The sequence below is a fragment of the Meriones unguiculatus genome, chromosome 12 (assembly GCF_030254825.1).
Source record: "Meriones unguiculatus strain TT.TT164.6M chromosome 12, Bangor_MerUng_6.1, whole genome shotgun sequence".
In the NCBI taxonomy this organism is placed as follows: Eukaryota; Metazoa; Chordata; class Mammalia; order Rodentia; family Muridae; genus Meriones; species Meriones unguiculatus.
Genome location: NC_083360.1, coordinates 30129414 through 30155499, shown reverse-complemented (window position 1 = coordinate 30155499; position 26086 = coordinate 30129414). Strand labels below are relative to the sequence as shown.

Below are 26086 nucleotides of genomic sequence, written 5' to 3'. Positions count from 1 at the left end.
TTGGTCTACAGGATGGTGCTATTGGGAGATGGGACCTTTAAGTGGGGCCTGGTGGGAGGTCCTCATTGGAACCACTGACAGCCTCTATGATTTCACATTTGGCAATGAAACACACACACACACACACACACAGAGGCACGCAGGCACACCATAAAGTGTCTGTCATCTACAACTCTCACCAGAGGCCAAACCGATAGGGCCACCCGATGTTGGACTTCGTTCTACCTTGTTTTCTGTTAGCGTGATAAACACTATGACCAAAAGCAACTTGGGGAGAAAAGAGTTTATTTCATCTGACAGCTTAGAATCCATCATCCAAAGAAGTTAAGGCAGGAACTGGAACAGGACCATGGGGAAATGCTGCTCCCTGGCCTGCTCAGCTTGCTTTCTTTAGATAACCCAGGCCCATCTGCCCCGGGTGACAGTGCCCACAATGGGCTGGGCCCTCTCACAACAAGAAAATACCTCACAAGTTTGCCCACAAGCCAGTCTGATGGGGACGTTTTCCCAGCTGATGTTCCCTTTTCCCAGATTCCCCTAGCTTGTATCGAGCTGACAAAAACTAACCAGCACAGACAACCAGAACTGCAAGCCACATCAGCCTTTACGAAACTGCTGCTTCTCAGCCGCAGTCCCACTAACAGACATGTTTCCTGTCACTCACCCATCTGGGACTTGGGCTTACCAAACTCCATTCCTCACCTCAAGAAAATCCCAGCCATGAGCTAAAATGCCTCCTCCTCCACTCAGTGCTCTCTCCTGAAATCCCATTTGATACATTTTGAAAGGGATCCCCAACCCTAACCTCCCATCCCTCAGGCAACACTCCGAGTGCTTCACAGGGTATCTCTGCATTTAAACATTTTGGTGCTGTCACAGAGAAGTGACTGACAGCCCCCACCCAGTGAGGACCGGTCCTGCGAGGGTCATCAGTGATGCTGTGCTAGCGATTTCCTGTGCTATGCTGAACCTGGGGTGTGTAATGCCACCTTTTCTCTGCCACCCAAAATCTCCCTTCAGAACCGCTCCGGTGCTCGGGGTACAGCTTCGAGGTAGCATGCAGGCCTCTGTGGACCTGTGAGACCTAGCTGAACTATTCTGCCCAGCTGAAGCTTCACCCTCTGGACATGCCATCCAGCTGAAGCTTCCATAAAGAATCCCTACCATCCCACCCCAGCCTGGCCCATGTCACCAGCCCCAGGCTTTAGCTGGCTCTTACTCCCGGATCTAGAAGACTAACCTTCTCTCTTGCCAGCTCAGTACTTAGAATCTGTCCTGTGCTGTTTTTCACATTTCCAGACAATTGGGTAGGGCTGTCCATCTGCAATATGTACCCCAGGGTCAGGGGCCAAGTCCCTTCTTTTCTTTTAGCCTCCTCTCAGAGGAACTGCAGGACCCTCAAACATGGCATTTCAAACTCCAACTCCTGTCCTGCCCACCAGCTTCTCCATGCTTCCAATTCTACACACTACCCCTAATTCTCCCCTTCCCCATCTAGCTCCACAGACCCCTATCCAGACTCCCTGTCCATCTTTCTCTCCATCAAGAGCCACCGGCTATTCTTGTACTGAAGTCACCCTCCCCAATGTCCTGCTTCTTTTACCAGCAAGCCTACAGTGATCCCCAAAAGCAGAGCTGATTCCCTTGTGGTCCCCACCTCATCCCCAGTGCTCCAGACACAGATGGCAATTTGGCCAGATCCACCTGTGTCTCAGGTGCCCCCTGCAACAGGGATCTTGAGCCCCTTGCCTTCATTCTGCCTACTATTGTCTGTCCTTCCACTCTCCCATCTAAAGAGTCACCTCTCTGGGGCTTGCCCCCTCTGTGGAGTCAGGCCCACACGACCCAACTTCCAAATTTCCTATGGGGCTAGCACCCTCTGTTCCCACCCTACTCCCTGACAAACTGCAACAGAGCTAAGCTACGCTCAGCTGGGCAACATGTGTGTGTGGTTATAGAAATTGGATGGAATTAACCCACAGCGATCAATCCATGACATGCCGTCACCCCACCTGCACCTTTTGAAAACCTGAGGTGAAGGCCCACAGCTGCCCAAGCAGGAAAAGAGGATAAGCAGGGATGCAAGGATCCTTCCTCCAAGTTGCTCTACAGGTGACCCCACCAGCAGGGATGGCCGGGATCATTTCCAGATGTGTGGACATCAGCTCTAAAACCAGAAGAGCAAGTACCTCAAGAACTGGGACCCTGAACACTTCTTCCATGATTATCTATTAACCTCAAAAAGGGCTACAGAGCTAAGTGAGTATAGGTGCTTGCCACAAACCCTGACGACCTGAGTTCAATCCCACTCTTCTGTTGACAGACACTTGGGCTGCCCATACCTTTTGGCTATTTACTATTGGTAACACTGCTAAGAACATGGATGTACTTTTTATAAAAGCCTAACTAACTGACATTTATGTAGTTGATAAGGATGGTTTTTTTAGTCACAATATTCCTAAAAATAACTGGAACAGTCTCAGACTCTGACGATTACTGCCTCCCGTCTCCCTGAGAAGCCAGTGTCCCACCCTGTCTGGTTGGCAGGGAGAGCGAGGCTCAGCTGGAGAAACTCACCATAGCAGAGGCACAGTGCTAGCCACATGGAGCTGGGAGGACCCCCACTCTCTGCCACCCGCTGCCTCCACTCAGTGCGAAAACAATGAGAAACAGAAGAGCTTCAAATACAGTAAGGGGAAAACTACCCATTCATCTTATCCAACTACTCTACATAAATTACCATAATAGAAAATGTTCTATTCTGCTTCTCCTTAATCTATTCAGATCACTTGGAAAAAAAAAAATCTATTCATTTTTGTCTTTTCCCCCTTAAACACTTGGCTTGCCCATCAATATCTAAATTTCTTTGTAACCCAACTGTGGAAAGTACAAAAGTAATTGTCTCGACAAATGGGACCCATTTAAAAGCTGACAACAGCCACACTTCCTTCCTGCAGAAAACGGGACTTTGCTAACATGGAAAGGACAAGGATGGTTTCTGTTTTAGCTCTGAGGTTTGACAGGCCTCAGCTCTGCCTCTTCATGGCTGTGAGCCTGCATCAAGATCACTTGTCCTTTCCAAGACATCATCTGTAAAAATAAAGTCCACTGGAATAGCTAAAATAAACAAATAACTCTGAGTTTAACAAGAAGTCTGTCTCCCCCAACCTACCTAGCTTGGCCAACCAAAGATTGATCAAATGGAAAGAGGGTAAGTCCCAAGCTTTCGCTTATTCCAGAGTCCTTCTCCCTCAAGACCTTGGAGGTCCTAATCTTGGATCCTGAGCCTCCAGCCATCCAGAAGGGGACACAAGCAATGGGAGATGGCTTGAGAGACTTGGGGCCAGGCTTGACAAGATGGCCCATTGCTGCCATGGTGTCTGCCATTCAGCCCTAACCATCCCAACAACAGGAAGGTGGTGCCTGGATAAGGCAAGTACTTGGCAGCTAGCATCCCCAGGTCTGTAGCTGCGCTACAGCTCCCCATGGCTGAGGCCTTCAGGATCCCTGCTGTAACCTGCACCAGGGTCTGCTCTCAGCACAAGAAAAACAAAACAAAACCAAAAACCAAAAACCAAAACAAACCCGCAGGGGCAGTGCGCACCTGCGCAGCCTCACAAGGCCCTGACAGAAGCAGCCGAAGGCTCCCATAGCCTCCGGGGTGCCTGCAATGAGGCCGCACACTCTCATCCTGCCCATGAGCTCTACTGTCATTGGCAACAGTTGTGGCTAAGCCACCATTATGGGTCTTTGCTCCCGGCAACTGTGCATGACACGTCCCCTCACCCACCCGACAACTAGGGAAACAAAGGCACAGAGCTAAGAGGGATAGGGCAAGGATCCTTACCCAGGCCCTCGTGGGGGAAACCCCTGCTGCCTTTTCTCTGGATCCAGTACTTCACAGACTCAGGAAAACTTAAAAGGAGAGAAAATCCTGAAACTCACAGAATTCTACGCATCTGTTTCTCTTTGAGCTAGGATCCGCTCACTGTCACTCCAACTCTGCAGGGGACAGAACACACCTGCACCATGTTGCTGCCAATTCTGACAAGACAAAAGCGTGCCACACTAATGGGCTCTTAAGTGTACGTTTCTGCACTATTCTGAGAAGCATGGCGGCTGTCCTAGGAGTGCTCAGTGTACCAAAGCAGGTACTAAAATCGCCTTAAATACCATCTCTCCTCTTAAGTTTGAACGAAAGTAACCACGGTCCCATTTAGTGTGGAGCAGTGTGCACTCTGGCTCCCTTCCCCGACACGGCCCTCCTGGATGCCAACTCCAAATATCAATTAAGTGAAGCTTAGGACTTCCAGCTCTGACTCGCCCATTTAACAGAAACCATACCACACATTTCCAGTAAGCCTTCTGCTCGGATGGGGAATGGAGCCTGAGAGATGACAAAGTCCCACAGAAACCCACACTGGCCCTGCCTGCAGTGATGCCCCTCCCTTGCCTGCAGAATCACAATAGGAGCTGTGAGGCCCCACACTCCCCACTCCAGAGACCACAGGAAAGCCTGGGAAGTGAAACTAACTTTCCTGCTGAGAGCCTGCATGGAGGAGACCCAAGAAGCCACTTTCAGCTCCCTAGCCAAATGCATGTCTGAAGACTTTAAGAAAAGATGGGAGATGGAGGCAGAAACCACTACCCTCCTACCGAAACCCTAGACTTGACTCCACCTTCTACTGGACCTCACACCCTCAGAGCACAGGGGGAGAAGGTTGGCCAATGATAGGCAGCCAATAGGATGGTCTGGCATCCTATTGAAAGGGCTGGCATTTGAATAAGAACTTGAAAGGCCCCTGACTGTGGATCTGGACCCTGGCCATCTGGGGCTGCGGGACACAACAGTAGGTAAAGTGCTTGCTGAGCAACCATGAAGTCTGAGTTTGATTCCCCGCCACCCACGTAAAAAGCCAGATGCAGCACTGAACCACCGTGTGGAGAGGAGGGTGCCAGAAGGATTCCCAGCGCTCCCTGGACAGAAAGTCTAGTCGAAACAGCCAGTCCAGGTTCATTGAGAAACCCAGTCTTAAAAATTAGGGCAGAAAGCAATCAAAAAATATGCTCAAGGTCAACCTTTAACCTAAACACACACACACACATACACACACACACACATATACACACACAAATTAACTAATTTTAAAAAAAAGGACTGGCAAGACAGCTCAGCAGGTAAGGGTGCTTGCTGCTAAGCCTGAAGACCTCAATTCTATCCCTGCGCAAGACATGGAGAAAAAGAGAACCAAGTTCTGAAAGTTGTCTTTTGGCCTCCATGTGAGCTCCATGCATGCACAGACCCCTGTGCAATAAATAAATGAACAAACAAATAAATGCAATTTTTAAAAACTTTGTTAAAAGAAAACACACCCAGAAGTCTCACTGCCTTCCCTTGGTAAAGGCCATCTCATCTGTAATCTGAACCCTAAATGTTTGCAAACAGTATCTCAACATCACTCAGTGAAGGACTGCAGAGAAAGTCCACAGCAAAGGAGGGGCATGCAGGTCAGCCCCTTCCCTGGTAGTGGTTTGGAGATGAGACAAGAGGACTTTTTGTGGGGTTTGAGTTTGGAAATTAGATAACACATCCACCATTCCCATACCCTTGACCAGCAACACCCACCTGCCTGCCACCTGCCAATCATCCTCAAAGACAGGAAGTACAAATGCATCCTCCATGCACACCAATAAGCTTGCCCATGGCAGCCAAGAAATCCCAGCTTAGGCCTGGTCTCAGCTTAGGGTCCCTATCCTCTTATGCCAACTTTCTCCCTCCTGGTAACCAGCAATATCCACCCACTTCAGTCAGAGAAAGCTAGAGCCAACCAAAACAAATAAATAAATAATAGAAGCCAAGACCTCTGTTTCAAATGAGGACACCACCTGCCTCATCTTTCTGGAGTATACATTCTTTCTGACAAAGTCTTTGCCTGCATGAAAGAGCTCTAAGGAAAAGCAAAACAGAGACAGCACAGCCTCTGAGTCTGTCCTACATGAATTTTCCTCAGCCTCCAGAGCCTGGTAGCTCTACATCAACGAAAAACAAAACAAAATGGGGGGTGGAGCGGGGGAAACAGAGCTGTTCAAAAACTGACTTAAAAAAAAAAAAAAGCAATGGAAGCCAGGTACACTGCATCTCAGCGCTCAGGGAGGCAGAAGCAGGTGGATCCCTGTGAGTTCAAGGCTGGCCCGGTCTTCAGAGTGAGTTCCAGAACAGCCAAGACTACACAAAAACATCATGTCTCAAAAAGAAAGAAAGAAAGAAAGAAAATCAATGGAAATACAATGCTTTGAAAATGTTATTTTAACATTAATTATTGTACCAGTCACCAGGTATGTTTTTCTCCAACTTAAGCAATTTTTAGTGCTTCAGAACTCAAAACCTGTATCATTTAAAAAATAATCTAGCCATTTCCCATTGCTTTTTTGAACTGTAGGAATAATGCTTTTTTTTTTTTTCCCAAAATACTTCCACCACATGTAATGAACAGGTCTGTGTTTGTTCAGTCTATTTTTGCTTTGTCTTGGTTTGCTTTGGTTTGGTTTTTTCGAGACAGGGTCTCTCTGTGAAGCCTTGGCTGCCCTGGATTCCCTTTGTAGACCAGGCTGGCCTCAAACTTACAGAGATCTGCCTGCCTCTGCCTCCAGAGTGCTGGGATCACAGGCCTGCGACACACCCGGCACGTATGCGGTTTTAAACCAAAGCAGGAGTTACGTTTAAATGTTGTTTAAGCAGCCCACCTACACAGGAAAGTGAGAAGGGGATCCTGTCAGCAGCCACCTCCCCAGACATCCCCAACTGCTAGCACTTAACTCTTCCAGGCCTGGAATCACCTCTGTGCTCACTTGTGCCAAAATATGTTCAAATAAGCAGGAAAAAGAAACAAAAACCAGTTCATAATTGAAGGGAAAAAAATCTGAGCTTTGGTTTGAAAAAACAAAACAGAAAACTACTAGGATGGCATAACACAACCCAACGCTTCAAACAATTGAGACACTGAAATCCAATAACAGATCTCAAACAAGAGATGACCACGGGGCACCAGTCCTGTGGACAGCCATGGCCACAGCAGAGATCTGAGACAGAGAAGTGGCTCAAGTCCAGAGGGCAAGGACAGTGTCAGACAGCTTACTGAGCGATGAGGACAAGGAACAGGGCGACTGTGGGGAATCTAACCTATTCTAAAAAGTACAAAGCTTTGGGCTGAATCACCCAGACTTACCAACTCAGCTCCATGCTTGCCATGGTCTGCACCTAGAAAGCAATTGCCTGCTGAACAGGCAGCTTTATGGACATGATCTTTAACTGGTGCACAGCCTCAAGGGAAGGACATTGTGGTTTCGGCTATGGGTGATAACCCATGGGTATATAGGCACCGTTCCTTCCCTTCCAACAGCTGAGGACACACCTTTCTCACTGTGGCACTGCTGGAAATGGCACCTGGGAGATCCCCAGCGCCCCCACAAGCATTCTCAGAGACAGGGATGTAGCTTGGCTTGCAAACAGTCCCATCTGGTCCCCTGTCATTCCTTACTGAAAAAATAAAACCCTCCCCCTGCAATGACTTTTCCATCACTGAACTTGTTTTGTTGTGCTTGTTTGGTTTTGTCTTTCTTGTGCTAAAAAGTCACTCAAGGGGGGGGGGGGGTGAACATGATACAGATATGCAGCTCAAAAGCTGCTGCAGCCCCTAGCAGCCCCTGAGCACATTCAAGGGTTTGCTGCAAAAAGAAGGCTAAATGCCTAGGGCGTGGCTAATAGCCAGAAGGCTCAAACCACACCCATCGTCAGGGTCTCAAGAGTCGCCCCCTCCCCCAAAACTCCCAGTACCGATGCCCCACTACAAGGAACAGGAACTGCTGCTGCGCCAGCGTACAAGAATCCAGAACACCTTCTGTCCAGGCCAAGGCTGATGAAGGGCGCCCTGCGCTTTGTAAGCCTTCGCCCCAACACTCTCCAACACAGGAAAAAACTTCCCGACCTCAGTGGCCAGAAACCATAATCCTTTGAGGTTCCTGAATGTCCCCCAAGCCTCGAGTGCCAGTCTTCCAAACAGACCGGCTGTCTCTCCAGAACGCTCTCACCAGCAGACATGATTTTAAGGAAACCCCACCCGAGAGACCATTCACGGAGTCTGGGACAGAAACCCTAAACCGAGAAAAGTGGCTAGTCACGGCAAAAGAAGGGTCAGTCCCTTGGGTGGGCCAATGAGAAGGAGGTCTGAGACACCAGCACGCAGCCGCTGCACTGCTCCCGCCCTTAGTCTTCACAGTGACCCCACCCAGGTCGTGACCCCCTGAAGACCTCCAGCGCTGGCGTCCCCTGGCTCCACCGGCCCCCAACATGCAGTTTTGGACGCTGCAGGTGCGTCCTGGACCTTCGCTGGATCTCAGCTTTGCACCACCCAGGAGCAGATCGCACTGGGTCCAGCTCCGGCCGCCAGCCCCAGGCAGGGGACGCAGCGCCCGCAGTGCGACTGGCGCAGCTGCCGAGGCGCGGGGTGCGCCGCCCGGTCCCGACCTAGTGTAGCCAAGAGAAGCGTGAGCTAGTGAATCGCACCTCCAGCATGAAGCAGCTGCTGGCTCGAGGAGCCTCAACCCGCAAAGGTCCTAGATCCAAAAAAAAAAAAAAAAAAAAAAGTGCAGGCGGGTACCGGACCAGGATAGGGATGTGAACTGGACCGAGGTCCCAAACCGGATAGGAGAGAGGACCCGACCTCGGCGTGAGGGCCCTCAAAAGATACAGGAAGAAAGGGTCTAACCAAAGCCTAGGGATTGGAGAAAGGGGAGTGAAGAGAAGGTCGGTTCAGAAGTGCAAAGGAAGGGTGGGAGACCCACTATCCTAGGCCAGAATAATTGTGGCACGGAAAGAGAGAACCAAGAAGTAGGGGCTCTGACCACGCAGGCTGGGACCGCTGGATGCAAGCTGGGCGCAACCAGTACCGAGACGAGGAGGGAGAGGGGACATGATAAATACACCCAGACCCGAAAAAGCCCGTCCGGTACTGGATTTATGAAAGATCAGCCTGTGCCAGACAGGTGCACGTCTGTCCAAGTCTCGGAATGCAGGAAAGGGGCATCGCAGGAACTGGAGAGAGGGACTCCTACAGGGCCGGAGAAATGAGGTCCGTCTTATCAAGGAGGAGCCTGCAGGGTGAAGGAGCGGGGAAAGCGCGACGCAGGGGCACGGTACGCAGCTGGAGCCGCTCACCTTGGGTTTGTACAGCCACTTTCGGAATCTGTTCATCATCGCCGCGCCGGCCCGGGCCGCGCTCCGGGCGGCCCTCGCCCTCCGCAGCGCTGCGCCCGGGCCGGGCTGCGGCACGGGGCGGACACGCAGGCAGGGCCGGGACCCGCCGGAGCAAGTAGATGGTGAGCGCAGCACCGGGCGCCGAGCAGCTGGCTGCAGGTGCGCGGGGCAGGTGCGCGGCCGGAAAGATGCTCAGCGAGCGGCGCGCCGCCGACCCAAACCCGCGGGCGGGAGGGCGGGCGCGCGGAAAGGCGCGGGCACTAGGCGCACGGAGCCTCGCGGCTTTCGGGAACCCGGCGCCTCCGCGGGTCACGGCCGCACATGCGCCGAAAGCGCCGCACGCCCCCGGCCCGCCGCGAGTAGCGGGTGGGGCAGACCGGGTGAGGCCGCCAATCCGCGCCCAGCGCCACGCCGCACCCCGCCGGAGACGCGCACCCAAGGGAGGGAGGCTCAGGACTACAGGTCCCGACGCCCACCGCGGGCAGGGCCTTTGCGTCGTTGCTAGGTGACGGCTCCTCAACAACGCTCCGGCAGGCTGCAGGTGCGAGTGCTGAACGATGAGGGCTCCCGCCGGCGGCGCTTGGAGAGACAACGTAGGGGCAGGTGGAGGCCTCAGGAGACCAGGAGGCCCGCAGGTAGGCGGGCAGGTTAGGATGAGGGGCTGCCGCAGCGAGCCAGGAGCATCCCATCCTCACGTCTTCTCACTAACTCATTTTCTCCAGGTCTCAAATCTTTACCTCCTGTCTTCTGGCCTTAGCAGGCTACTTTGCGCCCTTCTTCCCATCTCCCAGATTAAAGGCAGGGTGCTTCCCACCACTACCCCTTTAATCGCCACGCTTCCTTCTAAACGGTAATATTTCAAAAAGATCATTTTCCCGTGATGCACTACCTCCTCCGCAGTGCCTTAATTGATATCTGTAAACACACAAACCTGGGCAGAAGTCTGAGAATTTATCACGTGCCAAGAAGTCAGCTGAGAACAAATATGGGATCCCACCTAAAGTTCTCATGCACCGCTGAAGAGCGCTGGCCATAGTAGGAGACCTCAAGCACCCCGCGTGCACCTGCCCCCCCACAATTTTTTGCTTTCACCTCAGCCGCACCAGAGCCAACTCTCCCACTGATCTGAAAGTGAGCGGGAAAGCAGTGGAGCTTACTTCCGTCCCTCACAGAATTCCTGTTCCTCTGGGTTCACCCTGGCCCGGGATCTAGGTGATTCCTTCCTGGACTCCCTGACCTCTCCCTTTCGTTAAGTTCAATGGGAATCCAATCCTCCAGCTCCAGGAGTCGTGTTCCTCTTGTGTTGTGGTTTCTGGTTGGTTTTCCCGTTTTTCTCTACCTGCTGAATCTCTCCTGCCCTAAAAAGTAAGCCCTTCTGGAGGTGCCTTCTGCAGCCAACTCCACCCCACCTGTTCTTTCCAATCAGATATCTCCCCGACCACTCCTCTGAGGCACTTTACCACAATTCATCCTTGATCTCAGAGCTGCTAAATCCAGTAACTGGGTCTCAGCACTCGTCGCCTGCTGTTAACAACAGGTTACCAGCTGACTACCTTTGGGGTGACAGTGTTTGCACTGTCCTTTGCCCCAGCTGCTCCTGCTTCTAACCTAACCCTTAGCCCTGGACCTGCTCAGCCTTGTGGCGCACCACTTACTCCTTTTAAGCTGCTCGCCCACCCATTCCTGGGTAAGTCCAGGAAGTCACGTGGTTTTATAACAAGCACTTTTTCCCTCCAGCCTAAACGCTGGGACTCTTGTACATCTTCTATGAGCCTGTTCTTCTCTGTATCACTGTAGAGTCAACATGTCCGCAACTGAATGCTCGCCCATCGTAAGAGCTGGAGCTGAGGATGTCAATCAATTTGCCTTGTTAGAATAACTTTAGTATGCCAGAACCACAGTGAAAAGCTAGACATGGAGCTGGAGAGATGGCTCAGTGGTTAAGAATGCTGGGGGCTCTTGCTTAGGCTCCAGGTTCTGTTCCCAGCACCTCCATGACAGCTCACAGTTTTCTGTAACTCCAGTTCCAAGGAATCAAACCCCTCTTCTGGCCTTCATGTGGTGCATATATATACATGCCAGTAAATGCACATACACATAAGATACTTTTTGAAAGGGCCATGGATGGTGACAAACATTTGTAATCCCAGCACTTCAGAGGCAGAGAAGATGGACCCTTGGGACTCACTAGTCAGACAATCTAGCCATCTAGACTATTTGGAGAGTTCTCAGAAAGAGTGGGAGACTCTCAAAAAACAAGATGAATGGTTCCTAAAGGATAACTGAGGTTATCCTCTGACCTCTACATGCATGTGCACACACTTATATATGCACCCATATATACACACATAAAAAATAAAAAATTTAAAAAGAAAACTAAAAGCTGCCCCCCCCAAAGCCACCATCTTCTCCAAGCAAAAACTGAGCAAACACATGAACTCATGTCTAATAATAAGCGGATTAATACATTATCTGGGGGTCTGTCCATGCTTGGCCAACTCCAGAGCCTGAGGGTTTGCTGTGCAGAAAGAAGCTCTGTACTTCATACTTGGAAGCTGTGCCCAGGACAAAGGCTGACCCCAGGGAGGGAGGTATATCAGACCTAACTACGAGCAACAAAAGATTCCGACATGTAGATCATGTTTCCAGACAAGAGTGTGAAGAGGTGACCCTGGCGGTACAGCAGGAACCAGCTTTTCTGGTTACCATCCTTAACCTTTTTCCTCAGGTTCCAGGATGGCTGCACTGGTACTTGCCATCACTTCCTAAGCCCATGAACCTACTGGAAAAGAGAAGAAAGGAATGTCCTCTGCTTCAGGCCAACTGTCCCAAAGTTTATTCTCTAGTATTTCTCAATGATGGAGGAACTTGAACACATGGCCACAGCCAGCTTCCAAGGAGACTGAGAAATGTCAAGGGGTTTTTTAGGGCCCTATACCAATCTCCATCAACTGCAGACACAGCTAGCAGTCTCCTCCACACCGCTGTGCCTCAAAGTGTTTCTCTCTGTCTGCTTCAAACAGCCACACCATCTCTGGTCTCTGGTCTCTGCGAACTGCTACAGGCCACACACCAACACCAAACACCACACCTTCTCTTTCTCTCACACTCTGAGTCCTGGACCACGCCCCTCTCCAAGCTGCACGTTACCAGCTGGAGACAATTAACAGCTGTGGACAAACTGTAACCCAACTAAAATCCCACACTTGGGATTAAAACAAAAGCATATTCACATAACATACAAAGAAACCATTACACCCATCTTGACTGTGGTCAGGACCATTCCATGGGCCAGGAATCTTGGACCGTATAAAAACGGAGAAGGTGAGCTGAACACTAGGATGCGTCAGCCCCTCCGTTTCCCTACTTGTGCGTGCAGTGCGGCCATTGGTCAGACTCTTTCCGCCTTGACTCCCCTGCTGTCACGGACTGCACCTTGAACACGTGAGGGGAAGAAAATTCAGTTTGTTTCCAGGCGATTTAGTCTGTTTTGTTTTGCTCTTCTCAGTGCTCAGGGTGGAACCTAAAGCCTGGCGTATTTCAAGCTAGTGCTGTCCGGCTGAACCCACCCCTAGCGCTCCAATACCAAGTCTATAAACACTCTCCACCTGCCTGTTTTCTTTGCTCTGAGTCCTAGGCTATGGGCGCGCTATTCTGCTTTAGTTCACATCTTCATCAGGGGTCAAGTGAGGCTTTTAAGGCCAGGCCTCAGGCTCACACAGAAAGAAAATCTCTTTGGAGACAGGAAACCAGATTCTCAGCTCCAAGCTTTTTGACATGGGGTTTGTCCTCTTATTTCCTTAGAAAATACTATCAGAGCATCTATCCCCCAATTAAATGAGACAATAAAAACTGAAGTGTATTGTATAAAGGACTCTTGTTAGAAAAGGTTTAGAAAAACAGATGATTTACAAGGTCACTGTGTGGGGATGAATATAGTCAAACACATTGTCTACATGTATGAACATGTCAAAGAATAAAAGACAGTCTAATTTTAAAAACTGTCAATGAGGGCCTAGATGGAGCTCGGTGACAGAAGCCTAGCAGGATGAAGGCCCTAGGTTCAATCAGTGTGACCTTTCAGTTGCTTTGATCCTGGCCACCTGTGACTGTCAGAGTAGACGAGGAGCCTGTTTTAGTGTACTTATACTTTTTTCTATTTTTGTATTAGTTGTTCAGAGGTCACTGTAGGCCGTGCCCAGGTTCGGTGAGAGACAGGGCCCCTGCTCACCACACTCGCTGAGGCTTAGTGAGCATTCGGTTGACATCAGAGGTTTCCATAAGGGACTCTGAGGCAAAGAAGGCAGGCCTCAGGTAGATGAGTGTGCAGCCCAGGTGTTAGAGATTGCCTAAGCTGGTAGGAAGAGAGAGAGCAGAAGATTTGAGGTTGGGGGCCAAATGCAAACACACTTCTAAACCAGTGAAAGACCCCAGTGAAGGAAGCAACTGAGAACCTCGGACTCCTGACACCTCACCTCTCCATTCAGCCCCCAGCAGCCAGGGCCACAGCCCCCCACTGCTGTTCCCACCCCACACACTGCCCTAAAGAACATCAGCTCAAAATGGCCAGGCCAGGAGACCAAGTGAATGCAATTAAGGCTTCACCTAGACACATCCTTCATCTCAGCTGTGAGGCTGGGGCAAAGGATTCCCTGAAGACAGTGACTAACATGGGAGGCGTCTGAAGCCGGCACCCTACCACCCCCGCAGGGCTTCTGACACTGTCTGAGGCATGCGCAGTGAGGGCCAGTACTTGCTGTGAACCTAGTACATGTCTTCTGTTTACTAGTTGCACTTGGTGGAGAAAAACTAGGTTTTGCCGAGGCACACACTGAAAACTCTAGAGACAGATATCTTTTCAGAACTAAAGTTCTTCCCAGAGCTACCTGACAGTGCCATGTTTGCCACCAAGACACTCCTAACTAGGAATTGGAGAACTTGTTAAACAGCGCTTCCAGGAGCCCAGACATCCCCCTCTCCTCCTGCCTCCTGCAAAACTCCTTCTCTCTCTTTCTCTCTCTCTCACACACACAGAGGAGAAAGGACCTCCCCACACCCCCAGAGCTGCCTTTAGCCAAGATTCCTGGAGTGTCTGAGATTGTTGTCCACTTAGGAGAGATCCAGAATGGAACAAAGAGCCCCAAGAGCTGTTCCAGAGAAAGGGGGCAAAGGTCCTGCATGGCCAGTGACATCAGGGCTTACAGGACTAACCAGACCAGGGCTAGAGCCAGGGCAGAAACAGACCAAAGCAAACAGAAACAGCCTGGCAAGTATGGTCTCAGAGAGGGCCTCCGGATCCACCTCCTTGAATAACAACAGGTCAGCAGGCTTACTCAGCATGGAGGCCCTCTAACAAAGCCAGAGAGAAGCCACAGTCCATGAAGCAATGTCCCAGAAAATGCTTCCTGGCCTCTTGTGCTTGAATGTACCCTTATCAGCAGAGCTAAGTGTCTGGCCTTCTCAGTCCCTGTTAAGAGAGGAAGCCACATTCAGAGAGAGGGAGGAATGGCCACTGGGCATGAAGCCCATCTATTGCTCATTCGGAGTGCATCATGAAATGGGGAGCAGCGTGGGCATCGGTTCCCAGAAACCTCCTCTTAGCATTCAAGTCTCTCACCAGGAAGCTCAGTAGAAGTAGCTTGAGTAACCAGAGAAGCAGAAGACCCTAGGAGCCCTCAGAGAGTTTCTCCTCCCATCTAGCCCTCCAATAGTAGAGATCCTTACCGATGAAATGGCTCCAGTGGACCATCTCCAAGGAGGTGAGATTCAGAGGGTGCAGGTCAGCCCTAGACCTCTGGCCATATCCAAAGCCAAACCTGGCTACATCTGGCAGGTGTAGATCTGGGTGTGATGGATTTAATTTGGCATTGTCCAAGACAGAAAGCTACTGTCTCCTCCTGCCTCTGACCCGTGAGGAATCTACCATGAGATGGCCCTGTGAGATTTTAGGCATGAGAAAAGGTGCCCTAGTACCTGTCATCATGGGCTGAGCAGGGATGGAGTTCTCGCTATGCCTCCCTTCAGTGCTCATGGAGCTTCCTTATTGTGTCCCTAGGGCCTGTCCATGGTTCCAGGGCTTCTAAACCAGTTTCCAGACTCCTTGAGGCTAGTCTCAGAGAAGCTGGTGGTGCCTGTGTGTCTGCAGCCCAGTCAGGCCCCAGATGTGGTTGTGCTGGCCCAGAATGCAGCCAGGGTGACTCTGGCCCTCAGTGAAGCAGTCACCCCAGCCTTTCCCCCCTCAGTGCTAGTGCTCAGCTCTCCTTCTCCATTTTATTTATTTATTTATTTATTTATTTATTTATGTGTTTATTTGTTTTAGCTTTTTCAACACAGGATTTCTCTGTGTAGCCTGTGCAGTCCTGGACCTTACTATGTAGACCAAGCTGGCCTCAATATTTTTTTTCTGTTGACGTTTCTTATTATTTCCATTTATTGTATTTGTTAGTGTGGGTCATGCCATTCATATGCCAAAGCACCTGGGAACTCCACAGCCTTTGCGATTCCACCATCTCCGCCTGCTCTGGGTGGAGCCTGCTGAGAAACTAGCCACCCTTTCAGCTGGACTGAGGGGTGTTCAGAGGCCTGCTTTCTGACCTGAGCCCTTCCCAGGAGTCACCCCACCCACAGCTGTGGCTGTGGGGCTTTGGTCGCTGCCTTGGAGTCCAGGGCAGAGACGGCTGAGGCTGGGGCTCAGTGGTGAACTACAGGTGGGCTCACCAACATCAAACAGACCCTCTGGGCAGTAGAGGGTCTACTGAGATGAACTAACCAAGTAGTGAGTTTGAGTTTACCTGAGCCCAAACCCCTACCCCCAAAATCTCACCCAGAACCCTCCTGGATGTCCTGTTGGTGTGGGTGAGGGTCCTGCAACCACTTCAGCCAACAGCCACACTGGCGACTCAGAGGCTCTGGATAATGTGACCTGTGTTGGTTTGTTTTAGGACTCTGCTCCAAAGATGACCTACTATGGAAAATGCATTGAGACAGTAATAGAGCACCTTGACAAATTTAAGCGAGGGAAGGACAGTCCTGAGCAGTTCCTGGAGACGGTATCCACCTCCTTACAGCAGGTAGGGTCAGGGTAGCCACCGGGGTTCCTGGGAGACCACATCAGTGACATGTGTCACCTGGCATTTCACTCTCCAGCAAACAGCGTGGGATCCATTCCTTCCTTTGGGGAGAAGTGTGAGGCAAGGCTCTCTTAGGAGCCAGTGGTCTTTCCATAGCCCACCCCTACCCCCTTTGCCATGAGAAGGTTCCCAGCACCCAGAATGCACATCGGACCTGGATCTACCCAGAGCTACAAAACTTCCATGGTGCGTTATGACAGACAGCTCCTCGTGGGAAGAGCTGTGACTGTGTGGACAGCACCATGAGGGAAGCAGGGACTTGGGGCCACAGTTCATGGTGGATTGTGTTTAGCTGAAGAGGCCTCCAGTAGAGAGTCTGGGCCCTACAAAATGCCTCTGCCTGGTGGTTGTCACCCTCCTTTAGGCCGCACCTCAGTCTGTAAGCACTGCTATAACAGGCCTGAGGCTAGGAAAATTGTACAGAACTTAACTCTCAAGGTTCTGGAAGCTGAGACATCCAAGACAGAAGCAGCAGTGTGTCCTGCTGCAGAAGGTGAGAGAGGCAGACAGGCAGAGCATGTCTCTGGAATGTTCCACTCATCACAATGGCAGCTACACTTTCAACTGAATTTTGGAAGGTTAAATTTTGGTGCTTTGGAGAAAGCACATCCCTCCCCCAGGGGACTTGCCATACTCTCTAGGGGCAGCTCCAGGTTCTGCCCAGGTTGTCATCCTGCATCATTCTGATTGGCTCTCCGGACACTCCCCATTCTGTGTCTCCTTCTCCCCGAGGCTCAGGCCCTTCCTTGTCAGGGTATGAAGGATAAATCCCTGCTAATAAATCCCATTCCTCCACCCTGCACAGACCTCTCTCCCCAACCCTCAACTCTTGCATCCAATGCTAAGTAGCATATACGTCCTCTCAGTCTCCATGAGCCCCCACAAACAGCTCAAGCCCAGTCACCAAGAGCTGTGTCTCTTCCTTGCCCTGGTGAGGCATGCACCTATCCTCACCCCCCACCTTAGCCCTGGTATAGCCCTTGTCCTATTGACAGTGAAAGTTCCTTGTCATCGCTCTATTCAGAGCACACTGCCCTCCTCTACTCTGCCCTCCCCACAGACATGACACAGAAGGTGTCCTCCCTGCAGAGCCCCCCTGCTCCACTGTGCCCTCCCGATTCTCCTACCCATCCTCATGTCCACCCCCATTGGCCACACTGCCCTCCCTGGTACTTTCTGAACAGTCCATTTGTTCCTCCACTATGCTTGCCACTCCCTCCACACACTTGGAATAGCCAACTTGCTACCTGGGCTGCTAAGTCATTCCAGGCTTTGATAAAGGAAAGAGCTGGTACCCTTTCTTTCAAACGAGGCAGAGGGAAGTTAGTGTCATTACCGTTTGATGACCATCACAGAAACCTGAGTTTTAGCAGTTCCTAACTAGTTCGAGGCGCTTTTTTTCTGTTAAGAGCCAATAGATTAACAGCAAATGAGTCCTGGTTGTCGTTTGGCACATCACAAAATTGTGACCATCTGTGTGCTTTTCCATGAAAAGCCTAACGCTCTGATGCCATCCAGGGAGCTGGCGGCAGAGGATGGAGCCGCTCTCTTCCTCAGTCACAGAAGCAGCTACTGCCTCAGATGTTGGTCCTTTCAGGTTCTGCCAAAGTCCTTCTGAAGCCAAGGTGGATTGGGGCCCTGGGTACTGACCCAGTTTGAACAACACACTTTCATCTCCAGCTGTCAGAAACCTGCTATAATATACTGACTGCCAGGTCAAGGCTGGAGATGCCCTTGCCAGAAAGTTCCAAACACCTAGACCACTAGGCAAAGGCTGACAGAAGGCTTCAGGGCAGGGCATGTGGTGGGCAGACTGTATACCATGGCAGCCCTGGGCACTTTTTTTTTAAGATTTATTTATTTATTATTTATACAGTATTCTGTCTGCATGTACACTTGCAGGCCAGATGAGGGCACCAGTTCTCATTATAGATGGATATGAGCCACCATGTGGTTGCTGGGAACTGAACTCAGGACCTTTCTTGGGAAGAACAGCCAGTGCTCTTAACCTCTAAGCCATCTCTTCAGCCCCCCTGGGTACTTCTTAATGTGGACATGACTTTGTTTGGATGTACTCTTTGAGTAAATGAGACAAGGTTATAGCTGGGAGCACAGATCATGGGTCCAGCTGCAGTAGCCCAGGTCTACCTGAGCCCACTTGGCCGGGCCTTGGGGAGGGGACAGGAGTAAAGAGACCCCAGCCACTTACCTGTGAAGTCCCCTAGCCTGGGTACCAGCTCTGGATGTGCATCCCACGGCTTCTGTCTCCACTCCTAATTAGTTACCAACCATTTGAAGCAAGAGTAAGTCACTGACACATTGATCTGGGGCTGAGTTTTGCAGGTGGAGATAGAGGTGGGGGTCAGTATCTGGATACCACCTTGACTTTCCTGGTACTCGGGAGCCCCTCACGTGGCAAGACTAGTGAACAAGCTATGCTTAGGTGCCCAGTGAATCTACCTGGGACCAGCGACATAGTCAGGCAAGGCAGCCAGGCAATGAGCAAGAGTCTGACTTTAAGGAGCAGCAGATTCCCAGAAGCAGGATACAGCTTCCTGGGCAGAGGGACCTACCCAGATGAGACCCCAGGGGCCCAGGGTCCTGACCTGTAACTGAGTGTGAGTAGACAGGAAGCCCAACAGGGCCTGTGCCTAACCTTCAGACCAGGCTGCTCAGCCTGTGTGGGTGGCCCTTGGGGAGGTTGGTTATGAGCAGGAAAAGGTCAGGGCAGAGTCCAGGCTGTGGACAAGGGTTATGAGCACAAAAAAAAAAAAAAAAAAAAAATCCTGCAGAGCAGGATCAACAAGAAAAGCATAGGCAGCCAGATAGCTCTGGGGTGGCAGCCATAAGAGAGGGGCAGGGGAAACGTTAAAGGGGGTGGCCAGCTGTGGGGAAACTGTTACTAGCCTTGAGGTCATTAGAGAAGTGTCAGTGAACTGTGGGTGCAAAGGAGCAGCGAGGAGAGGCAGATGCATTGTGTGGGCACCAGAATTATAGCCCATGGTTTACTGTAGGTTGCACTCTATAGTCATCCCCTTGTAAATCTTATCATAGCATCATTTTAATGGCTGCATCACACTGGTCTGTGGGATGGAGCATGATGCTTGACCATTCGGTTACCCCATTCACTGTTGGACCCTTGTTCCTGTTTTCACTGCTGTCCAGACCTCTTCCCCTGATGTGTGCACATGGACATTTTCTGTGTTGTAGGTTTCCTTAAGTTCCCAGAAGTATACTTGCTCTGTTAAAGGGTCTTGAAAATAAAGCTCTCCAAACCTATTTTCCAAACTGCTTTCTGGAAAGGCTCAGCAGCAAGTATCCCACTAAATTTCTTAGTGCTCTACTGGCACCAGCAGATTCCTTCATTTTCCTTCTCCTTCAAAACTTACTTTTCAAACCTTAATTACCTTAATTTTAAAATAATTAACACGTATCACACAGAGGTCATATTATTATTTGGATCTGAATTGTCCCCTAAAGGCTCCTGTGTTGAAGGTCTTACTCCCAGCACAATGGTGGGGCAACTGGGTAATGATCGGATCCTGGGAACTCCGACCTTGTCAATGGACTGATCCAGTGATGAAATTATAATTATAATTTGATAGCATTATTCAGACCTGGTGGGAACTGGTGGGAACTTGAAGGAGGAGGGAACTAACAGGGTGTCTTGAAAAGATATATCCTGTGCCCACCCCCAGCTCCCTCTGCTCCCTGCCATCATGAAAGGATGAACAGCTTCCCTCTGATCTGCCTTGTGTCTACTTCACCATGGGCCAGAAAGCAATGGGAGCCAGCCACCGTGGACTAGAACCTCTGAAACCAGGAGCCAAATTAATCTTTTACACCTATAAACTGATTTTGTAAATTATTTTTGTCAGGTTTTTTTTTTTGTTTGTTTGTTTGTTTATATTTTGGTTACTCAAAACAGGGTTTCTCTGTGTAGCCCTGGTTGTCCTGGGACTCGCTCTGTAGACCAGGTTGGCCTCGAACTCAGAGATCTGCCTTCCTCTGCCTCTCGAGCACTAGGATTAAAAGCATGTGCCACCATGCCCAGCCCTGTTTTTGTCAGATTTTTAACACAGAGATAGAAAGTCTTGACACTGGTCACAAAACCAAAATTATTCAAAAAAGTAAATGAGAAAGGTCAACCCATTCTTACCCTGCCTGACCAGCTCCCTCCAAAAGGGACAGACTTGAGAAATTCAGAATCAATCTACCTCTCTCTTCTGTCTCTTTCTCTCTTCCTCCTTTCCTTCTCCTCTTCCTGCTCTCTTCCTCCCCTCTCCCTCTCCTTCTCCCCTTCCTTCCTCTTCCCCTCCCTCTGGACAGGGTCTCCCTATGTAACCCTGCCTGTCTGAAACTCAAGTAGACCAGGTGACCTTGAACTCAGCCTGCTCTCCCCCAATTGCTGGGATTAAAGGTGTATAACACTATACCTGGCTAAAGGAACAGAATTCTTAATTCCCATCCTGCTCTTTATTCTGGAAAAGCTCCCACAGATTTCTCTCAGTTGTGCAGTAACCTTTTGGATATTGTTTTATTTCTTTATTTGAATGACTTTATTTTTGTTATTGTGGTGAAATGCATATGACATAAATTTTGACCATTTTAACTATTTTCAAGTGACACAAAGCACACTCACAGGACTGTGCAGCCATCACTTCCATCCATCTCCCTAACATCTAATGTTCCTGACCTGAAACTCTGTCCCTATGAAATACCAGCTGCCTGGCTCCCTGTCTACTCCCCTGCCACTTACTTTGCCATTCTTTTTCTGTCTCTGTGGATTTGCCCAATCTCATCTAGAAGAATATTTGCATAATGCTTTTCCTTCTGTGTTGTTAATTGTCTCATTGATTTCCATGTTTATTTTGTCTTTGAACCACCCTGTCCTCATTTACCGTGGAGGTCCTGCCTTCCCAATCACTGTGGTCATCGCCCACTGCACTAGGAGAGCTGAACTCACTGGCTTCTTTTCAGCCCTGTAGGAGTACCTGTCCCCTACCTTTGTCCTTGATCTCCTGGTCTTGGCGCACTCACTCTTAGCTTTCTTTTCCAGACTCTGAGCCCCCAGAAGCTTGCCTTTGTTTTGGATATTCTGTCTGGCTGCCTTGAGTACCAGAAGTTACTGGCCATAGTGGTGGATGCCTTCTATGTTCGGGACGGACGGCTCTGCCTGTGGGCCGACTACAGCCGCTTTGAGGGTGCGTGTATCCACTACCCACACCATGGTGAGGCCCAGGCCTGCTGCCCACTCCAGGCAGGAACTGGAGAAGTAGCTAGCAACAGACCCTTGCCAGGTTAACTCCAACAAGCTGGCAAGCTTCAGGACACAGAAGGCAGCTCCTCATGCTTCACCCTTAGCTCTTCCTTTCATTTGATTCCCATAAATGTGTGGCCCAGGCTAGGTAAATTTTCTCACTTCACAGATGGCAAAACTGAGAGAGACCTAGGTCTTGAGAGCACACATGGGCCCTGCTGCACCATGCAGCCTCTGGACCCCTGAAAGAGAATGCCTGTGAGGGCCACTTAGGCCAAATGGCATACTTCTTGTAATCTGTTCATGGCCCTAACCCTGTCACCTGTGGCAAGAGTAGGTCTATGCTAGTCTGGATTATCCAGGGAGAGCCACCTCGGACTACTGTCCACATTCACAGAGCACAGTGTCTGTGGTCAGTGGCTGGTGACCATAGAGCAGAGAGGGATCAAGCCCTAGGACCTGCTTTCGGCCTTGCTGCTGGTCTGGGAGGTAGAGAGGTAAGGGCTACAGCACAGTGGTAGGCTGAGACAGGTGGCTAGTGCCAGATGCAAGGCTGGCCTGACCCTTACTGCAGAGGCTCAGAGGCATATCCAGCAGCCTCACCAGAGGAGTCGCCATGCCCTAAGGCTCAAAGTGACTCAGCTTAGAAAATAGACGACACTGAAGATGACATCACTTTTGCCCAGAGAAATCCTAGGATTTCTGAGAATTGACCAAATGCAGAGTAATGTGTGTGGAAGCTAAAAGCCCCAAGTGGCCCAGTGTCTGTGATCACTGAGCATGAAATGGTAGTTGCCATATGGGCCTGTCCTTATGTGCCCTGACAGAATAAGGTGCTACAAGACTCTCCGCAGCTGCAGAATTCTCCCAAGGTCACACACAGAGCCCCTCTGCAGGGCAGCTGGGCACTCCTCACACCACACTCTCTCCTCAGTGATCTGCTACCTGGCCATGTTCCAGCTGGACGAGCTTGGCTTCCAGCTCTTCTGCAGCATCATCAAGTCCCAGCCTCTGGCTAAGACTTGCAAGGTGAGCCCCACTGCCCCCACCACAGGACTGTGGTTGAGGCTGCCAGCCATGAGGGACAAGAACCAGGGCCAGATGTGCATCTGATCAGCCCCATCTTGCCTCCTCTAGCTAGAGAAACTGACAGGTTCGTCTTCTCTCTGCTTAGTATCGGCTGACACCCCCTGGATAGGACAGTGTCCTCTGTCTTGGGGAAATCTGTTTGGTTGGTTTGTGAAGGACAGGCTTGCCTACCTACACATAAACATAAGTACCCCGTGCTGGGTAAGCAAATAGAGTTATCTTAAGCAAGGGCCTCATTTTTATGACAAAGAAGTAAAATCAATGGCATCTTCTGTAAGACGCTTTGGGACTGCCTTGGCCCATTCCATACTCAGCATGACCTGTACTTGGCTCAGGCTCCGCTGCCTTGTGCTGGAATCTGTAATGACTATTGAGCAAACTTACCCTGGTATGGCAGTGCTGACTCACCAGATGCTTGGGGTGCAGACCACACACTGTTCCCAGGATATGTACCTTGACCCCAGGCCAGTCACTGACCAGCCTAGGAAGTGCTGGAGATTCATGGCAATAGCCCACAAGACCCACAAGACCCTTGTGGCCTGTAATCCCAGCTGCTTGGGAGGCCGAGTCTCTGTGTCAAAGAAAGAAAAAAAGGAAAGAGAAAGGGGGCTGGAGAGATGGATCAGTGGTGAAGAGGACTGACTGTTCTTCCAGAGGACCCAAGTTCTATTCCCAGCACCCACATGACAGCTCACAATTGTCTGTAACTCTGGGATCCAACACACCACACACAGAGAAATATAGGCAAAACACCAATAAAAATGAATTTAAAGCCAGCTACAGAAGCTGAGGTTCATAGCACTAATAATCTGGGAATGGCTTTGAGTGGCCTAGGGGCACCACAAGCCTCACACTGTGCAGGCCCTGACTAGGGATGCAGCAACAATCCTAGGGCTGAGATCAGATAGCCACCGTGAAGGGTTAAGTGACAACCCATCTTCCCAGGTCTGAGGGCTTTCCCAGCCCTCCCCCTGCAATAGGGTTCCTGGGCAAAGAAAATGGCATTATTCCATTCCCAGAATTATAGATCCCGCTGGAATGGGGCAGGGCAGGTGGCAGGCAGCCCTCCATGTGTCCCTGCAACATTGTGCCCGGGAGTGGAGCAAGGGCCTTCCAGGCCTGGAAGCTGGATGAATGCCCACCTGCAGCGGGCATGATAACAATGTCACAGTCTGTTCTGGCCCCCGTGAGAGGCACTGGAGCAGCAGTGGGTTTGAGCCACAGTAGAGCTGCTTAGGGCTTTCCCGCCTCAGTTCCTCAGGTTCTTCTTTAACCCTTTGAACCTGTGCTCATGGATCAAGGACGAGTGGAGCCTCATCTATGAAACAAGCCACGTGAAGGAGAACTGGATTGACCCTCTGATGAGGTGGGCAAGCTGTGGGGTCAGCTGTCACAGGGCACTGGGTCTCTGAAAATCACTTCATGCCCACTCCAGGTGTCTCAGAGGGTAGGTGGGGGCCTCCTCGTTCCCTTTCTGCTCATGAAAGTTCTGTGAAAGGCTAGAGGTAGAGGTCAGAGATGCCGTGAATCTACCTACCACAGCCTGTGGCAGAGACAGCAAGATGCAGTGAGCTCTCCCAGATTCGTCCCCTCTGAGAGGAATAGGGGAGCATCATGTCTTTCTGGAGACAGGCAGATAGGCTGGACCCAGAGACTGCTTATGTATTTGCTGTGTGTGGGAGGTTTTGGGCCCATAGTGGGGGTCCTCACAGCTACTCCCTTACCAAGGAGAGCTCTCCTGTACCAGCTGATCCCCACTGTTAGCAATCAGAACAAACTCCGGGGGGGGGGCAGTTGTGTGCTCGTTCCACACTTAGCACAGTCTTCACGCCCATCTTCAGAACAGCCCTGTCACAAGTCTACAGCTGCTTCCTCATTCCTACCCTGAAGCTGGAGGCCAGTTTCTGCATGGCCTTATGAGAGCCCCTTGGTGCTAGCCCTCACAGCAGCCTCACTCACTCTGGGTAGTCCTGGTTCTGGGGATGAGGCAGAAACCATTGCAAGTCATGTATCCACGCTTGATGAGCCCCACAGGAGGAAACCCTGAACAGGCTGTTGATGATGAGCTGGGTCCACTCAGGCATTAAGAGTGAAAGGGGGATTCCTAGACCTCTGGACCACCTACCAAAAACCTTCTTAAACTTCTGCTCCACAGGACCCCAAGACTGAGCCCAAGGACAGTTGGCTGTTTAGGGGGATGTGGTGCTCACCACATCCAACACACACAGTTGCCTCTACCTGCCATCAACAGTGCTGCTCCAGAACATTCCTTTCCCATTGCCAGCTTCCTGTCCCTGCTTCCTGCTACCTCCTCCAGCACCATATGCACTGCCCAGATCAGCTCCACACCCCAGTTCCTGCTCGTCCTCAGAGAGCCCCACATCCCTCCAGTGGGGATGTTTCAGCCTACCTGCTCCTCTATCCCATGGGCCTCAGTTTCTTTGTCTGTGCAAAGGGAAACTTAATGCATGTACTGAAAGGTGTAGTTGAACTGCACCCACAGATAGTCAGTGAAGAGAGTCACCTGTCCATCATCACCTCACCCTGAAGGACATCCAGGCACTTGGGGTTCTTCAGATCCCAGGGGTTAGCTTCTTAGTTATCTGCTTAGGATGTGACACTAGGACCTTCTCTACTTTTGCCTTCAAGATGGCAGCCAGAGGTCCAAGAGCTGATCAACCAACTGGAGGGAGTGCCAACTGATCAATCTCTCTCGAAGACCAAGGCCAAGGCCACAGAGCACAAGGAATTCAAACTGACTGTCCCAAGGCCCCGTGCCATTCCAATGCCTGAGGCTGTCCCTACTATACCCAAGCCAAGACCTGTGAGTTGGGCATTTGTGCCTGCACTACCAGGGTTTGAGGGTCATTGGGTGGCTGGACTTCTCCAGGGTCAAGGGTCAGACAGGAACATTTGGCAACCCACAATGCACCTGCATCCCCACACACAGAGAGGGAAGTTGGCTGACCCAGAGCCCACCACATTCCGGATGAAATCAGGAGATGTTAAGGGATACTTATCTGGCTATGGGTTCAGGCCTGTCTGGATTGTGCTTGGAGTTCAGCATTAGTCATGCTACCCACCCTCCCCATTAGATAGTACTTGAGAGCCACAGCACTTTTTAGGCTTGAGGCATGTCTGTGTGAGTCCCAGAAATGCCTGGTGCCTACTCAGAGAAGCTCATGTTTGTCTCCTCTGTTGAGAGCCTGTCTATCTCCTATTTGTTTCTGATTTATCAGTCAGGAAGTTCTGAACTGAAAGTAACAGAAAACTGAAGCTCAAACTGGGTTAGACAATAGAACACTGGTATTAAAGTAGAAATACGCTTCAGATATAGTTTGATCAAGGGTCACT

The 26086-nt window shown here is 50.6% G+C and overlaps 2 protein-coding genes across 3 annotated transcripts in view; one reads left to right on the top strand and one right to left on the bottom strand.

Annotated features, from left to right (window-relative positions):
• Zfyve28 (zinc finger FYVE-type containing 28) overlaps positions 1–9558 on the bottom strand; it is a 94671-nt gene extending 85113 nt beyond the window's left edge. Inside the window, exon 1 of one of the 2 annotated variants that reach the window (XM_060365490.1) lies at positions 9215–9558. In XM_060365490.1, the coding sequence (XP_060221473.1) occupies positions 9215–9253 (39 nt within the window). In that variant the 5' untranslated portion in view covers positions 9254–9558. The remainder of the gene's footprint in view (positions 1–9214) is intronic. The other variant, XM_021643703.2, reaches the window with a different exon arrangement.
• Positions 9559–14535: 4977 nt separating this feature from the next.
• Positions 14536–26086, top strand: part of Cfap99 (cilia and flagella associated protein 99) — a 35455-nt gene continuing 23904 nt past the window's right edge. Inside the window, exons 1-6 of the mRNA XM_060365491.1 lie at positions 14536–15012; positions 16195–16323; positions 21443–21587; positions 22578–22672; positions 23986–24098; positions 25382–25556. Coding sequence (XP_060221474.1) covers positions 14980–15012; positions 16195–16323; positions 21443–21587; positions 22578–22672; positions 23986–24098; positions 25382–25556 — 690 coding nt within the window. The 5' untranslated portion in view covers positions 14536–14979. The remainder of the gene's footprint in view (positions 15013–16194; positions 16324–21442; positions 21588–22577; positions 22673–23985; positions 24099–25381; positions 25557–26086) is intronic.